The 18,049-nt window shown below is 26.5% G+C and overlaps 3 protein-coding genes across 5 annotated transcripts in view; 1 reads left to right on the top strand and 2 right to left on the bottom strand.

Moving 5' to 3' along the window:
- The window catches only part of LOC101236940 (two pore channel protein 2), a 98,757-nt gene extending 92,991 nt beyond the window's left edge, over positions 1-5,766 (top strand). For 2 of the 3 annotated variants that reach the window (XM_065814215.1, XM_065814216.1), the window contains exons 28-30: positions 1,849-1,930; positions 5,107-5,190; positions 5,294-5,766. In XM_065814215.1, coding sequence (XP_065670287.1) covers positions 1,849-1,930; positions 5,107-5,190; positions 5,294-5,434 — 307 coding nt within the window. In that variant the 3' untranslated portion in view covers positions 5,435-5,766. Of the gene's footprint in view, positions 1-1,848; positions 1,931-5,106; positions 5,191-5,293 lie in introns of those variants that run through there. The other variant, XR_010642657.1, reaches the window with a different exon arrangement.
- Positions 5,767-10,881: 5,115 nt separating this feature from the next.
- Positions 10,882-11,996, bottom strand: LOC100201617 (U11/U12 small nuclear ribonucleoprotein 35 kDa protein). Its single transcript, XM_065814214.1, has 2 exons — positions 11,742-11,996; positions 10,882-11,509 (listed from the first exon to the last, which is right to left on the bottom strand). The coding sequence occupies exons 1-2, from the start codon at positions 11,922-11,924 to the stop codon at positions 11,036-11,038; spliced, it is 657 nt and encodes a 218-aa protein (XP_065670286.1). The 5' UTR covers positions 11,925-11,996; the 3' UTR covers positions 10,882-11,035.
- Positions 11,997-13,129: 1,133 nt separating this feature from the next.
- LOC105844493 (eukaryotic translation elongation factor 1 epsilon-1) lies at positions 13,130-15,461 on the bottom strand. Its single transcript, XM_065814213.1, has 5 exons — positions 15,318-15,461; positions 14,719-14,913; positions 14,360-14,455; positions 13,476-13,535; positions 13,130-13,272 (listed from the first exon to the last, which is right to left on the bottom strand). The coding sequence occupies exons 1-5, from the start codon at positions 15,429-15,431 to the stop codon at positions 13,204-13,206; spliced, it is 534 nt and encodes a 177-aa protein (XP_065670285.1). The 5' UTR covers positions 15,432-15,461; the 3' UTR covers positions 13,130-13,203.
- Between the last annotated feature and the right edge of the window lie 2,588 nt (positions 15,462-18,049).

Raw genomic sequence — 18,049 nt, 5'->3', positions numbered from 1 at the left:
AAAAGACTCAAAGTAAACAAAATATATATATATATACAAACAATACTCTTTACCTTCATTTTTTTAATAAGAACTGTTTTCCTCATAACAAAATTTAACCATTACATACAATAGCATGTGACATGTCATGTAAGTGTTGGCACAAAATTTTAATTTATTTTTCTAAACTTTCTTAAAAAGAAAAAAAATAGTTAATAGCATCACAGAAATTTCAAAGTAGTAATAACCAATTTTATGGAATTAGCATTAGTATAACTTTTTTGTTGCATAAAAAATTAGGCCTCATCCATACCCCTATTTTCCATCTAAAAAATAAAATATAAGCTAAATAGTATAGAAGTAGTAACCTAATTTTATAAATGCACTACTCTAAATTTATAAAGTTTTTTATGAGCTTTATTTAACTATTTCATACAGAAATTAATATTCATATTCATGTTCCATACAGAAATTAATATTCATATTTAGCAAAACTGAAAATTTTTAAAATTATAAATAAAAATATAATTGGAAGATTGAGTTAAACTAAAATCACTAAAAACTCTCAGCATCATAATTTATTCCATCTTTTTCTTTATCTTGATCAACTTAACATTTTATTTTGTTCTAATTTAATGTTCTAATAAAATAAAACTGCTAAAAAAAAATGAAGCTAAATAAAAAGCTTAAACAAACAAAATGTAAACGATTTAAAAAACTAAAAGGAGTGATCCTTTCTACTTTATATCTAATAAAAATGTTATATATAAATTGCTAAACTATTTTCTATACTTACTTCAATTATAATATGATCGTAACGATAATTATTTATCTTAATATGATTCTTTATGTAATATTTCTAAACTAATAAATAATAATTAATTTCCAATAGGTAAAAAGTTTTAACTCGCTTGAGAGATCTTTTCCCAATGACCACGTGCATTTTGAGAACGCGCTCTTTCAAATTCAGAAAAGCCTAGTAACTATTTAAAATGTTAAACGTTAACTTTAGCAATTATATTAAGATAGTTTTATTTTTTCATTTCTGATTTAGCATTTTTGCTTAATGGCTTCACAAAATAAGTCTTGGTCTGTCGATTTTTTCAAATATTCATTGTTTATCAAGCAACTAATAGTAATTTCATTATTGGAAATTCCCAAATAATTTGATATTAATGTTTAGAAAGAATTTGAAACCTCCTTTAACTTTTTTTTTCCATAACTGGGTCTGTCTCGAATAGACACTGACTTTAACGGAGAGCAATAGGCTAAGACTTTAATTTTTCAAATTGCTATAATTTTAGAATGCTTCAAGATAATGAGTTGAAGTTTTAGGAAAATCATTTTTTCCATAAAACCTATAAAGGGTGTAAATTTCAGGAAAACCTGAGATGGTCAACCGGGAAGGTTTGGCTCATCTTATATGGAATGACCCTTATAGATTATCATTTTATTGCATTAGTCAGGTCACCCTTTTAGAAGATAGTTTAAATTTTAGTAAAGGGCTTGGGGAGCACTGGATATTTTATCATAGTAATTTATCATAAAAATTTATGAAAAAGAAAACAGGTTGTTTTCATGATATAGGCTGTTTTCATGGCATAAGATATAAAATTGTTCTTAAATTAACTTAATTGCACATTAAAGTTTTAATTTTTATTATCTAGAAACAAGTAAATTAACTTATAGAGAATTAAATAAGCTTTAAAATGGGTATAAGTATGAAAAAAAAAGTTTAACCTGTAGCATTTAAAAGTCAGATAAAGTTAGTTCAGATTTTTATTAACAGTTTCAACATGAAATTTTTAATAAATTATAAATTTCTATTAAAACAGCAACAAATGTTTTTAAATTTTTTTCTATGTTTAGATACACACAGTTTTATTTTGTATTATGGTGGCTTACATCTGTTGTTATTTGCATTAATTTATTCGTTGCATTGGTCATTGAGGTAAAAAGATTTTTCAATATTTTTCAATACTCACTCCTTGATTAACTTTAGACATCTTTAAGAAGTTTAACAGCATATTTAAATAAAAATTCTGAAAGAAATAGTAAGTAAAAAAAATTAATTAAAACTTTTAAGTTTTTCAACAATAGAGAAAATACCTTGATAATATGTTATAGTTATTGTAATATATCTTATACTATAACTTAATAACGGCATCGATATTGTAGTATAGCTTACTGTACATTGTAGTATAGCTTACTGTGCTATAGCTTATTGTAGTATACTATAACTTAATAATGGCTATATACTCTCAAAGTATTTCTAAAACTGTATAAATAACAAGTTTAACATTTTAGAGAAATTTTATTCATTTAAATCATAACCCATAATCTCAAATAATTTTTTTTTTCAAGGTTTTCTTTCAGCTTATTTTTAGCAATGTAAAGAAGACTTTTTTATTTTTTGTGTTGTGTAAAGAAATCTGGTATTCAGGCATGGCAATGTTAAAGGTTTTTATTGTTAATTTAGATCTAAGTTGTTGAATATTTGATTAAATACCTTAGTGTTTACAGATATTTTTGTGTTATCAGATATTGTAGATTTATCAGATACTGCAAGTTATTAGATATTGTGAGCTATCAGTTGTGTTATTGGATGTTATGAGTGGTGAATATGGTGTTACGAGTGGTGAATGTGCTCCATATTGCCAGTAAATAAATACTATAGTGTTGTTAGATGTCATCAGCATTAAATGTTGTGGGGATTTGGTGTTAAATGTTTACAATTGTTTTTTCTTTGCTGTCTCAAAGTCACTCAACAAAGTTTTCATTCGTTTCACTGTATTATTACTGTATGATTACTGAACAAGATGGCTTCTTCTGCATGGTTGTAAACCTTGTTAATTTGAAACAATAAAAGCTTATTTTATATACTGCACATATAATGACAATGGGCCAAAGAAATATGTGTATTTATTAAGGATAAATGTTATTTAATAAACACTTATTCCAATAGAGTGAGATGCAAGGGTACAATTGAGTGAGATTTCAAGGCTACTTGGCTTATTTTGTAAATTAAGAGTAATATTTATTGAATAAAATTTATTTTAAATTCATTCAAAAATGATACTTCATTATTTTCATTTATATATTGATCATTATTGGACTCAAGTTTAATAAAACCTTTATAGACTGGCTTTAATTTTCTTTTGTTGCTTGTATTAATGACATTGTTGTCTAGTAATATTTTTGTTTCAGTTTTATAGATTTTATATTTTGGTTATAATTTTAAACTTTTATTAGTTTCATTAAGTTACAATTATCCAACTTCATAAGTAGGACTTGGAGATTAGCCAAAATTTTAAAGGGGAAGGGTATTCATATAGACTGCTTTGTTAAAAATAAATAAATTAAATTTAGAAAAGTTTATAAACAACTCATTTTTGACGATAGACAAAAAGAGATTTTTTAATATGAAGTGGTCATGCTCTTCAGCATTATGTTTTAATAACTACACTTCAGAAGACTAAATAATAAAAAAAAATACTGTTTTGACCTATGATATAAGCAAGCTAAGTAATAAACAGTTCAAGTTTATTTAAAAGTCTTTTAAACTTTCAATTTTTATGTGGCTTAACAAAAAAACAATTTTAAATCATTTTAGATTGTTGGGCCATACACACATCTTATTTTTTATCCTGATTGCAATGGCTAAACAGCAAAATAATCTCCAGATACTGTAACAAAATGTTATCTGTACTAACTGTATGTAGACACAGCTACACCAAGAAGTAATGGCACATATGATCCGCATATCTACCATGAGGCATATTTTCATTGGTTGCATTATATTTTTAGCAATCATATTCAATAAAATTAACTTAAAACTTAAAAATAGATTTGTTTTGAAAAAAATGCCAGGGAGTTGAATTCACTTATGTTTTCCAATTATTAGAATACACACCCAGGAAAAGTCTTAATTGTTATTGCTGTACATGGTGGTTTGCTTTTTAGTGATCTACCCAGGATCTATTACAGTTTTGGAATTGACTATAATGTCAGGAGCTATACTTCTTGTTGAGCAAGATCATATGATTATGAGTGACAGTGGGTTTGCAATACAGGGTTTCTGGGAATAAAAGAAGTAACTAATCGGACAAAAGGGTAAAGAGTAGTTTGAACATTAAATTTTGCTGAATATTTTGATAGAGTTGTATCAAGAATCCATGTTGAGCAATTTATTGGGATAGTTAAATTATCCGTAATACTGTTTGACCTGTAAATTGTATAGATATTTTATTGTCGACTTGGCAAATGACATGTCCCACTTTTAAAATAACAGGACCTCCGATTTTCTCTAAAGTTTAATTTTGCTTTTAATTGTTTATTAACAATTTTATAAACAATTACATTATATATGATTAAGTATATATAAATATGTAGAGAGAGAGAGAGAATTATGTAAATGACTCAACACATTGTTCTTGTTTGTTATTATCAATGCTTTAAGCTTGACCTAGATAGATATTGATAGAGATAAAATTGCGATCTATTAAGAAAATATTATACCACTGGAGATCAATACCTCGAATAATTGTTGTAAAATTATAGAATACCGTAATCTAAAACAAAACTTTTCCTTAACGTAACTTTTCCTTAACCAAAGGAAAAAGTCTGATTAAAGCTATGGCTTTTTTTTTTTACATAGCGCTGTTATATTGTTTCGTACGATGTATCTACCATTATAGATTATTTTTACCCCCAACGCAAAAAATAAATGCTAGAACGCGTTGGGTGAATTTAGCTCATTACAGAGGCAGCTTAAGCAACTTAAAAGTTTCATAGGATTGTATCTAAATCAAATGAGAAATAATACTTTGGTTTTATATTCCGCCCAAAAGAAAATGCAAGCGATTACAGTCTACTTCATATTTCAAATAAATTCTGCATTTTTTTGAGTAATCTTTAAAAAAAATACCAAGCCATAAATACAGAGTTTATTCAAAATAGCTGCTTACCTAGCTGGTTACTTTGATGATTATTTAGTCGGTTACTTTGATAATTGTTTATATTTTTCTTTACCTAAAAGAATTAACACGCAATAACAAAATTTTGGACTTCGTATTAACCGGTAATGACAAAGACTATATTTGATTTAACGATATTTTTTTATATTAGGCTTTTATAACACAATGGGATCAACATCAAGAGATAGTGAATGAGAAGAAGCACAAAAAACGAAAGTATGCACAGAATGAAGAAGTAATTACGAACGAATGATTTTTTTTTCAATGATTATTTAAATGAATAATATTTATACAATAAATAATAGATTTAAATTATGCTTTATTTTTTTCTCTTACAGACAAGTCGTCATTTTCGTGTGCATGAATGGTTTCGCGCCACATATAAAGAACCAACGGAGAAAGAAATTTTACAAGAAATTTATTCTCACAAATATTTGCGACGTTACACGTTGCTCAATTCTCGTGATTTTCAAGAGTAATGAACTTTATTTATGCAATAAATTGATTTCAGTATCTTGTAATATATCAGCGCCAGTTTTTAATGCTTTTAATTTAATAAAAAAAAATTTTAATTTAATAATAAAAATCTTACACATTAATTTTTTTTTTCCCTAATATGCATTGAATTTTAACTTTTTGTCATAACCATGTAAAAAATTTATCAGCTTTACTTTTAAAAAAAAAAGCTTTACTCAGCTTCTTTTTTTTTTAATTAATTTATTTTATTTTGTCTGTTCGATAGAGGTTTTATATATTTTCATAAATTTGTAAATATTTTTTTTTCACTTATAAAAGAAGTTGTTGCAACGAATTTTATTTTTAATCCAACTATTTCAGTAGCATTGGTGTCTCTATGTGCAATCCTGAACTGGTGTCTTAGAACCGTGTGTGTGCGCGCGCGTTGTCTGCGCGCGCACATGGTTTTAATGAAAATATTTCATATGCCAACCTTGGTTAGCTCTGTTTTATCCGGCTGATCTAAAAGTAAAAAAAATAATAAATGGTTTTTACAGCAATAAAAATAATTGTTTAACTAAATTTTTCTTTCATCAAAATCGTGAAACAGAAGCAATCACTTTACCTGCAGATGAAATTTTAACTTTATTGGTCTATTTTCACTAGTTTATAATTCATTGATTTGGCCTTTGTTTTGACTTGTTAACAGTGTTGTAACAAGTGTTAACAGATAACGCTTGAAACGTTAACAGTAATAAAACAACGATTGAAATCAATATTGTTTTGTTTCAAACTTTTTGAAAACAACTATTCGTATATGTTTTAATCAAATCCACAGCAAATTTAATGTAACGCGAAAATACTTTCAGTATTTTTGCGTACTGCACTCAAATAAGAATGTTTTACAAAAAGTTACAATGATAGGAGCTTGGGAACAATATTTACCTGAGAAATCAGGACCCACTGTCTCAAATGTGGAAAAAAGAAAATAAATTTTTTTTTTTTTTTTTTTTTGTAGTATCTTAAAACAGATCAAAAATCATCGGGAAAATTAATTTATCTTTAAAAATTTTCTTATCGTTCATAAATGGCGACAAAGGAAAGTTTGAAACCCCCTTTATTTGAGGGAGTTGTCAACTTTACGAGGTCACAACTTTAGAACGTTAAAATAGTTTTTTACTAAATGCGAATTTTACAGATGAATTTTCGAGACTAAAAAACTCTACCATTATGAACAGTCGAGTTCATAATGGTAGAGTTTTTTTTTAAGTGCTATCATTGCTTCCTTCCCTAAAAAATATTTGGACTTAAGGGTCCTAATTTGAGGATAATATTGTTTCTAAACTCTGATCACCATGATTTTTTTTTAACATATTATTTGTGTTAATGTGAAAATGCATATCTGGAGGTTACTTATTTTAAAGAATAAAAAATCTTGAAATTGATTATTTAGTATATATTCAATTGTTTTTTAATTAGAGAGTGGTTTAAACGACACAAATTAATGCTTACGTTTATATTTATTTCCATTTACAATCATTAAAAGTTTATAAAAGATTCGCATATATATTATAAGATATTTAATTATAAAGTAAAACTGTTAAAGAAGGTATGTCGGTAGTTGTACGTAGCAGTGGCTTTAAGCAGGCTTTGTGGATAGTCTTTAAGGCTATTAGAAACTTTGTATCCACTCTCCCTAAACTGTTTTTAAATCATAATGAACAGATTCAGAGGCCTGTTCAGACCAAAAACATAATCCTTTATTTGGATTAGAATTTTACATAAGTGAAAGAAGTTAACATGTATGCTTGATAAGACCATGCACTTTCAGTGACACTCGTAGACCGAGTTTAGCATAAGCATCTTTGTATTCGTTAATGGTTGACTCATATTCAGGTAACAAACTAAACCAAGACATACAACTTCAACAGATTTTAAACATTTAAATGAATTAATTATAGAAATAATACGTTAATCTCTTTCTAGATTGGAAGATTTTATTAATTCTTTTAACACATGAATATTATTTAGCAGTTTTGAACACTCCACCTTTAAATTGATCATTGTGTAGCTTACGCATTTGAAAACCTAAAATTTGGTTCCACTGGTTTGCCGATAAGGTAGTATCCATAGAACAAGACATACAAATGTTTTTCAAGATTATCGTAAAATCTGTTTGCATTTCGACAGAGTAAATGAAGTTCCATTGAAGCAAAAATTTCAATAACTTTTATGTCATCAGGCAGATCAACCAGTGGAAGGTTAACGCAATCAATATAAGATGCAGCTGTAAGCTTGAATTTTTTTAAAATTTTTACAGAAGGCTTTGTAAGCTTTAGCTTATGAACCGATACTTACTAGAGTTCTGAGCTCACCATAATTTTTAAAATCTTGCATTTTTTCCTTGCTGATACACCAAAGGCAAGGATATGTTGATGCTGCCCGTTCCAAAAAATATTGGCCAATTTCATATCAAATGCACAAAAAGTATTTTAAATTATTTAGCTTTAAAATAGTGATAATTTTATCAAGATTTGAATGAGATTCAGCCACGTTTTCTGTTTTAAGCAAATAATAAACAATTTGCTCACGCCACCATTTTTGTATTTTTCATACCTATTACATTCGGTCACTTTTTCTAAAATAATTAAATAAACTTTTAAAATCCCGCCTCGTACATCAATGCCCACCTTTAAAATGTAATCTTTTGACAATTTCTTTCCTTTATTACTGCCTATACAAGTCCTTTAATGTTTTTACAAAAATATACAAAGAACTTTGACTCCCTGTGTATTACTAAGTCTACAAGTGTTTTTAAATTTGTTTATTTCCAAAATGAGGATTTTTTCAACTGGAAAAAGCGCTTTCGAAGAGCTTTTGTTTGTTCAACGACAATAGATTTACCTTTAGCTGCAACCTTGATTTTATCACCCTCCTCCTCAACTTTTCATTTCGATACTTTGGAGCATTAATTTCAAAAGAAATTTACTTCCATGTTTTCAGTTTTTATATTTCAAATATTTTATATAAATTTCTTCATTTCAAGTTTAAAATTTTAAATTAAAAATGAAAGGTTCGCCCTACCTTTATTAAGTTCTTCTGTTAATTTTTTTCTTCTCGTTGTGAGAGTGCAAGGGTGGGGTAATCCTCTTCCAATGACAACCCTTCAACTTTTACATATTTTTATTTTTTCAAGCGATGATGTCTTTACTCTTCCTAACTTGATTCTCCTCTATTTCCAGATGTTGTTTTTGAAGTATTTGTAGTTCGAGCAGTTTCACTAATGTCACAAACACAGAATGATTGGTTTCTGGTAAGTACTTACTTTGACTTTTGAGAATTTATACGGTTTACTCAGAATAAAGTTTTTATCTCCTTTTTCAAGTCTTTCTAATGCTTTTCTACATTTAGTACAAATACCATTAGTTTTCATTGTTCAAATCAAATGATTTTAAAAAGAAGTTATGTATTCTGTTCAATGTCAAACTTCCTTCTTTAACTTTTGTCATTCCTGATCCTTTTAAATAAACAAATTAGACTGACTAAAGCTCTATAATATTTTTTAGAGTTTAGCATTTTAAAACGATATGAGCAATACTTATCAATTTTTTATACTTAAAATTTTTTTATTAACTATTGCAGCAAATAAAAAAAGTTCATAGAATCTATTAATAAATTTTTTTTGCAATATACCGCAAGGAAGTATACAAAACAGACGAATATTGTTTATACATTTAACTTGTAATGGAAACACTTTTTTATCGTAATTAACGTATTGTTTAAAATTTTCCATAAAGTTTGGGCCCCAAAGGTCCAAGTATGTGTTAAGAAAGGGGGAAATAATAGCACTTAGAAAAAAGGACGCTACCATTATGAATTCGACTAAAATTCATCTATAAAATTCAGCGTTCTAAAGTTATGTCCTTGTAAAGTTGACAACCCCCTCAAATAGAGGGGGTTTTAAACTTTCCTTTGTCACCATTTGTAAACAATAAGAAAATTTTTAAAGATAAACTAATTTTCCCGATGATTTTGATCTATTTTAAGATACTGCAAAAAAAAAAAAAATTTTATTTTGTTTCCACATTTGAGACAGTGGGTCCTGATTTCTCAGGTGAATATTATTCCCAGGCTCCTATCATTGGAACTTTTTGTAAAACATTCTTATTTGAGACCAGTATCAATAATACAAAATTTGAAGTTTGCACCATCTCTGGAAGTTATCTTGAACACCAGAAATTCATAACCTGCCCGTTTAACCCCCTTTTTTTTGAAAGACGTCGACAGAATATTTTCAAAATCTAGGCCACAATGAACAAAGTACGGTGATATCGAAAATGTAATCCGTTTCTGGTGTACTTTTTTTTTTCGTAAGAAATATTTCCACTAGGGTGTGACTGTTAATTGTCCAAATCATGTTTTACACTTTTTGAACGGTTTCAAATATCAATTTTTAGAATTTCAGTTTTAAGAAGTATTCTATTTGCTACTTTTATATTTAAGTGAAAGTTCTGATGTTTACGAATTTGTCAACTAAGAATTCGTTGACTGTTTGATTTTTTTCTTATTAGAAAGACACATTGACATTGTCTCGCAATTAAAGAGTGACCATCTAAAAGAAATTTTTTTATGTGTTTGTACAAAAGGTGTCTTTATCAACATTATATATTATTTTAAAAAGTTGTCAAACTGCTAAACATATCTTTTACTTATTAGCATAAATGTTGTTATTAAAATATCTGAAACCATCTAAATTTTGGGGGATGATAGTACTTACATTAGTTTTTGATTTGATAAAACGAATAAGAACTTTTTTTTAATGAATTTCTTTAAAGATAATCGAATTTGTAAGTTGTAAGCTGTTGTTGTAAAATAAATATTCTTAAAGATTTGAACAAATGAAAAATCATGTCAAGTTACGCTAAAAAACAAGTTCTCCTAGTCAAATTTTACATCAAAAAAATTGTTAGATCATAAAAACGTCATAACAAAAAAACTGAACTACTTCACCAAAAAATTTAGGCGAAAATTGGTGATATATTTTTTATTATAAAATCATATTTAAGTTAAGTATAATTTTAATTGCAATATAGAAAAAGAAAAACTGAAGATAAATTAGACTAATTATGGAAAATAGATAACGTCATGATCAAACTGAAAGTTAGGTCTTTTTAATTATGTATTAGTCGTAAATGAATGAGACGATACTGTTGAACAAAACAGTATTGATAGAACGAAAGAGTATTGATAGAACGAAAGAGTATTGATAGAACGAAACAGTATTGATAGAACGAAACAGTATTGATAGAACGAAAGAGTATTGATAGAACGAAACAGTAATGATAGAACGAAACAGTATTGATAGAACGAAACAGTATTGATAGAACGAAACAGTATTGATAGAATTTTTTAAATAATAAGAATTTTTTTTTCATTCCATTTGATTAGCAAACAAAAAAGTGACAAAATATGGTGTTTAAAAATTATGTTTATGGTTCATAGATTTCATTAACTTTTGAGTTTATATTACAGAATGTTACTACAGTTAGAAATTAAAATAGATCTTTAAAAAAATATAATATTATTTTTAATGATACCATGCACTAATCTCAGGCAATTTAATATCATACACGATACTTTTTGGATATATTTTCTTCCCTTTTAGAACCTGTCTCTGCAGGAACATCTCTCTTTATACCACGACAGTCATTTACACGTTTTGAGTTTAAAGGTATCGGTCTCCGAAATGGTCGCTCCATACCACCAAAACGAAGTTGTCCAGATTCTTTTTTGCCTCCAAACCCTCCACCAAATCTTCTGGGTATCCAACCAGGTAAAGTACGACTACATTCAAAATCAATAGTTACTTTACATTCGTCTATTATTAAATCTTTTGTTTCACGAGAAGCATGCCTTGCATCTCGTTCATGGTTATACTCAATAAAAGCGTAACGACGGCTATTACCAGTAATAATATCTCTAACTAAGCGACATTTTTTAATTTCTCCAAACCTCTGAAAAATTTGCTTAATAGTGGATTCATTCGTAGTCAATGACAAATGACGTACCATGATCGTTTTACGTGGATCACCAGTAACCTTAAAACAAAATCAAAGATATAAATGTATAATAAACCACCATTAAACTTTTGAGTAATAAATTACCAAGTAAAATAGATATTCACAAAGTAAGCATTTAATAATAAATAACAAAATAAAAAATAATAAAATAAAATAAATATAAAAACCTAAACAAACTCTCCCTAAATTAATTTAAATACACCGACCGTAAAAAAATCTAAACACATCCTTTCCTATGACAAAACCTTACTTTTTTATTCGGCTTGTAAACTGACTTAGATGCTCGAATGACAGCCTTATCATGTGGTACTGTATCAGTACCATCAATACTACCTGCCATTAATGGATGATAAAATGTAGCAATAGGACTCCAGTTATCAAAAGTTGGTAGCTCATATGGAAGGAAACATATAGAACTCTCCCCTGCATCCATTTTGAAGTATTAAATAAATTGCTACTTCATTTACTAAAAAATAAAGGCATTTAATATTCTGGAAAAACTTTTTTTTTTGAATTTATTAGATAATATTTTATATTTTCAATATAAACATAAACAAATAAATAATCGATAAAAAAAAGGATCGATAAAAAAAGCTTTGATGATAAATATATTCATCATTGCCGTTTTGCTAAAAAAAATCTCTATTCCAAATTAAATAAATAAAAAAAATCTCACATTTGTAATGTTGAAATATTTAACATACTTACAATAAATAAGTTAACATGCAATAAAAGCTTTTGGAAAAACTTACTCCAATATTAAAATACTTTTTTATTTTATTTTACTTTTATATAATAATATTAAATCATTATATACACAGAAACACAAAAACGCAAAACAAATAAGATAAATATTTATACGTAATTTTTGTATATATTAACATTTACTATAATTTATTTCAGTTACAACACAGTCGTTTGACCCAAAAATTTTGATTTGTGTTTGATAAAATTAATTGTAAAGAAATTATTTAAAAGCTGTTGAAACCTCAGAATAAGTTATTAATATTCTTAATAAATTATTAATACTAATATTAACACATGCATATATTAAATTTTGTGTATATTACATAAAATAAATTTTGTTATGTTATATTTAGAAAGTATGCATAATAAATATAATTTTCAAACCCTAAAACCCCATGTCTAGTGGGTATAAATAGAACATTATTTTTAAGAGTACTTTGCATTCATAAATTAAACTAGAATTTAGCAATAGAGCTCAAATTTCATCAGAAAATACTTTTTGTGTTTTGAAGTTTGCATTTTATCATAAAAAACTTAAATGGTAAAATTTTTTGTTCTTTACAGATATAGTTGATTGCGAATTTCACAGGATGTCAAAAAATGGTTACTAAACTGATAAAAAAAACTACAAATTTATTTGTGAAAATAAATCGGTATGAATATGGTTAGATTCATACCGATTTATTTTCCAGTCATTTTTTTAATAGCTCTGACTCCACCAAAACCTCCTGTTTTTATTGGCACCCACACTAGCTTCACTAAAAATCTCTGATTCTAATAATCATCACTCTTATTATACTCCCTTCATCACCCTTATTATACTCCCTCATCACCCTTGTTATACTCCCTTCATAAGCAACTTACATTAAAATCCAAAAGAAAGAAACTAACTTTGGTTAATCAATCTTTTTAACTCATATTTTTCACAAACTTGTTACATACAATTTACACGAGCAACAACATTGTTAATAAAGCTTGGTACGATGGAACAAAACATTCTGCAGCTTCTGCTGTAAATGAGGAATGTGCTGAACCTATATTAACAAACATTTTAAGTAATTATCAATATTTGCGATTCTTTAAATACAGGAGAAATTTAAGCCTTTTTTTATATTGTAAAAACTTTTTTATGGAATTGAAATTTTTAAATTCCCTTAAATTCCCTGGCACTTTAGCCCCAAGACACATTGCTTTTTAGATAATGCAAAATACTTCAAATAAAAACAATATGCTTTACCTGATTAAACCAGCGTGATACATTCATAAAATTTTCTTTTTCAGCAAAAGATATGCTTTTCTAAACACAAATAACAAATATAATTTAAATCAATTTAACTTAATTCAACACAATTTGTGTTAATAATGTACATATATTTTCCCCCTTGACATACATATTTTTTAACTTTTATAGTTTGAATTTATTAATTATTATTTACAGCATTTTCCAAAAAAAGTATACATGTAACCCTTTAAGTAATCTTCAAAACTATGACTTTTAGTGCTAAAAATATTGGTTTTGGTTAGCTATAAATTATACCACTAAATAGTGCATAATTATTTTTTTCTTTTGATATACTATTTATGTATGTTTTATTTTTATTTATGTTTTACTTTGAAAATGAGTGATTGTTATTATTTTTGTTTGTTTTTTAGTTAAATTTTTAAACATTTTTTTCAATTAAAATTTTCAAACACAATGTACACATTGTTCAAAATTATTATTATGCAAAGATGGTTCCACTGTTACATTAAAACCCATTGTCTTAGGTTTTGAACATATTTGTAAAAAAATCAATATTATTAACAGCTGATGACAGATTACAATTTAAAAGAACTGAGATGTATGTGACTTAGCAAAGAACTAGATTTATAAGATTTAGCAAAGAATCTTAAAAATGCTTGAAAAAATGCTCAAAAGAATAATTGAAAGAATTATTGAATAGAATGAAAGTCACTCTAAATTAGAAAAATAGTTTAAAACATAAAGCAAAAAAATATAATAGTGTATTTAATTGTTTGCATATTTTATTATATAGATTTTCTGGAAAAAAACAGGGAATTTTCAATTGCTAATCTAAAGTTGATATAAAACTTACAAAAAATTAAAAACATATGGCTTACATATTCTTTATGGATATAAATGTACAAGAAAATGTCTGCTAAAGTTAAATTATAGCCAGCTACATAAGCACAACTTTCGAGATGTTTGTTTAAATCCTAAAAAAAATTCAATAACTCTTAACAATTATGAGTAAAAGATGTTTTGAGGAAAAAAATTCAGAACATAAAAAGTAAAACAAAAGGTAAAAAATTTAATGCAATAAAATTTATCAAATTTCAAATTTGCTAACTTTACAGTACTACCAAAGTTTTATTTTATTACCAAATTATATATAATAGAAAAAATTTGTACAGAGAAACAATTTAAAACATAATAAACTTAAATTAAAAACTCAATAAGAAATATAAAAGCAGCTTACTTTTAATGCATTTTTCACTTGAAAGCTATCCGCAGATGCTAAATTATATTGACAAAAATATAACCATTGGTTAACTTCAGCTTGTGTTAGTTCATCTTCACCTAGTAAGCACTGCTTAGATTGACGTGCCAATGACTTTGCCACTGTGATAAGTCCTAATAAAGCATGACTGCTATCAACTATAACAGGCCCATCCTAAATGTTTAGAGTTTATTAACTTTTAAAAATATAACTTTAAAAAATCAAAGAAAATAATACATAATTCAGTCTTCTCTGTTTGAAATTTACCGCCAGCACACGAATAAGCGCTGGGCGGACAGTAACTATTTGTCTGGCATGCGGTTTTAAAAAAATACTGGTTTTTTGTACCTCTTTAATTAAAATTTGATGAAGAAAAAAGATTTGTTGCAATTTAAAAACACGCTTGAAACTTTATGGCGAGTGCTTAGAAAAGTGCCAGCTGTAGCATTGGCGGCCACGTAGATGAGCGCAAAACAAACAAGTATTTCAATAATTTTTAGAAATTTAAAATAATAAATTTTATATCATAGAATTTAGTTAAAGGTTTTTATATCTAGCTTTGATGCAAAATAAACTACCTCGTTATTTTTTTTCTTTCTTTCAATTTTACAATGATTACGATCAATTTGAAGATATCCAATCAAATTGTTCAACTCATCAAACCCATTAAGATAAAGCACTTTAGAAGTCATAATGCACAGTTATATAAATAACGCTTTTTCTAAAAATTTATAGAAAATAGAAAGATTATTTGCATTAATTATTATTATTATACTATTTCCACAAATACTTAAGCATCAATAAACAGGCAATATATATATATATATATATATATATATATATATATATATATATATATATATATATATATATATATATATATATATATATATATATATATATATATATATATATATTAATTAGTAAAATATATATATATATATATATATATATATATATATATATATATATATATATATTAATTAGTAAAATACTGGTTAAAATAAAAATTTAGTGAAAAACTAATTATTTAAGAACAGTAAAACAAAAATTTATCAACTTGTTGCTCTTACATTTGGGGCAGTTGTGGCCAAAATTTTGGGGTTTTTTTGTTACTGGGCTTCAATTATTGCATTTTCTTGCCAAGCATCCTTATTTGACATAAGTATAAATATATAATTGTTTGGAGTTTGCTCCATGTCTGAAAAGTCAGCTCTCAAACAACAAAAAATGCTGCATGTGTCCTTAACATGTTATTCTAAATAGCATATCAATCAACTGTTGCCAAAAAGATTATATGCTTTGAAAGTTTAATTTTATTACAATAAAAACAAATTTTGTCAAAAGGATGCGGCGAAATAAAAGTCTGAGCAAAAGCAAAAATAGTAGATTGTTCTAAAAAAGGATAAACATTTCTAGTTAATTCAAAAATTAAACAGGAAACTAGATAATTAACAGCACAAGCAGCAGCTTCAACAATTCTAAATTGGAAGCTTCAGTATCAGCTAGTTGGTAACTGCATCTAACACCAAGCATTTACATGGAGCATGTGTTTTGTTGGAGAAAAAAACATACTCTGGATTGCCTATCATGCATCAGACCATATGTGAAGCTAGTTTTAATGCAACATTTAACAACAATTCAACATATTGTTTAAATGTTACATTGTTCAAACACTCAAATGTTTTTTAATCTAGTTTCAGCCTTACATAACTTTTGTATTTGAATTTGATACTATTACAGTAAATTGAGACTTAAATTAAGATGTCTCAACTATTCTTTTGTTTGTGTTTTTTTAAGTATTAGGAAAAAAAAAAGTAAAACAATTAAAAACAAGTACTATGTAAAAAGTTAAAAATTACTCAAAAACTAAATACTTAAATAACAAGTCTGCAAGAAAACTAACTAAATAAATAAGCAAAGTTAGTAAAATTAACTAAACAAAAATAATTATAAAAAATGCTTAGAATACTTTTAAGAAAAGTTTAGCAATAATTAACTTTGTGTAAAACACTGCTTAAAATAAAGGATTTTTTGAAATTTGGGTATATGTTATGTTTTATTGCTTTTTAATAATAAATAATAAAACAAAACAAATCCACTCTTAGAAAAAATTGTCTAATAACAACATTATTGGAATAAGAAAAAATGTTGTCACAAAGTTTTAAGTATACAATAATTATTCTATTAGTATAAATATTGTATAAATACAATAAGATTCCATATTAGATGAAAGTATAACTTTAGTATTACTAAAGTTATACTTTCATCTAATTCATTAATGAATAATAAAATTATCATTAATTATTATACTAAAATTTATTAACGATTAATGAAAAAACTAGACGTAATTGAAAGGAGTGCGTTAAAATCCTTATTAAATGTTTAGACTTCTAAATTAGAGGTACAGTGAGAACTATGTAAATTCCCTATTCAAATTTCAAGAAGTATCAAAATGTTTTCAACAAAATAAGCTAAAATTGTTCCGTCACCTTTTGGACAATAGATCAATGCCATTGAAATAGATAATTTCTCAGTTTTGTAAAAATAATGCCTGAAGTTGATCTATTGTCCAAAAGATATCGGAACAAATTTATATCTAAATAAAATATATAATATATCGCCAACAAAAGTGAGTTGAGATTAATGATCATACCATTGACAATGGTATGATCAGTAATTCCAACTCACTTTTGTCGCCGATATTTTAAGAAAAGTTTTAATTTTCAAAATTTAACGTTTGACGGTTGCATAGCCGCTGTCAGACGTTAAATCTTTTTTAAAAAGGTGACTTCACTTTTTTAAAAAGGTGACTTTTTTAAAAAGGTGACTTCAAAGGTGACTTCATCTTTTTTAAAAAGGTGACTTTTAGAGTGAGAGTGAGTGTGCGTGTGCGAGTGCGTGTGTGAGAGAGAGAGAGAGAGAGAGAAAGAGAGAGAGAGAGCTAGAATTAAAAAAGTATTACCAAGCGAATTTTTGAGGAAAAAGTTCTAAAAACAACACATACATGATTTCGATACAAAGCAATTACTATCCTATTTTTAAAAACTTTAGTTAATCTTAGTTATTTAATGTGTTTATTTTATTAAATTTAATTTTATTAAATTTATTAATTTAATGTATTTAATTTTATTAAATTGATGCAACATCTTTATATATCTTGTATGGTACATGTATGGTATTATTTTATTTTATAATACTGACGCAATTTTAGATGCAATATAATACAAATTTATTTGGTATTGAATGTATATATGAACGAGCATAAATGTGTGTGTGCGCGTGCGTACATGTATAACAATAATAAAAG

The sequence above is a fragment of the Hydra vulgaris genome, chromosome 12, assembly GCF_038396675.1.
Source record: "Hydra vulgaris chromosome 12, alternate assembly HydraT2T_AEP".
Taxonomy (NCBI): Eukaryota; Metazoa; Cnidaria; class Hydrozoa; order Anthoathecata; family Hydridae; genus Hydra; species Hydra vulgaris.
This window is presented reverse-complemented; position numbering and strand designations above follow the sequence as displayed.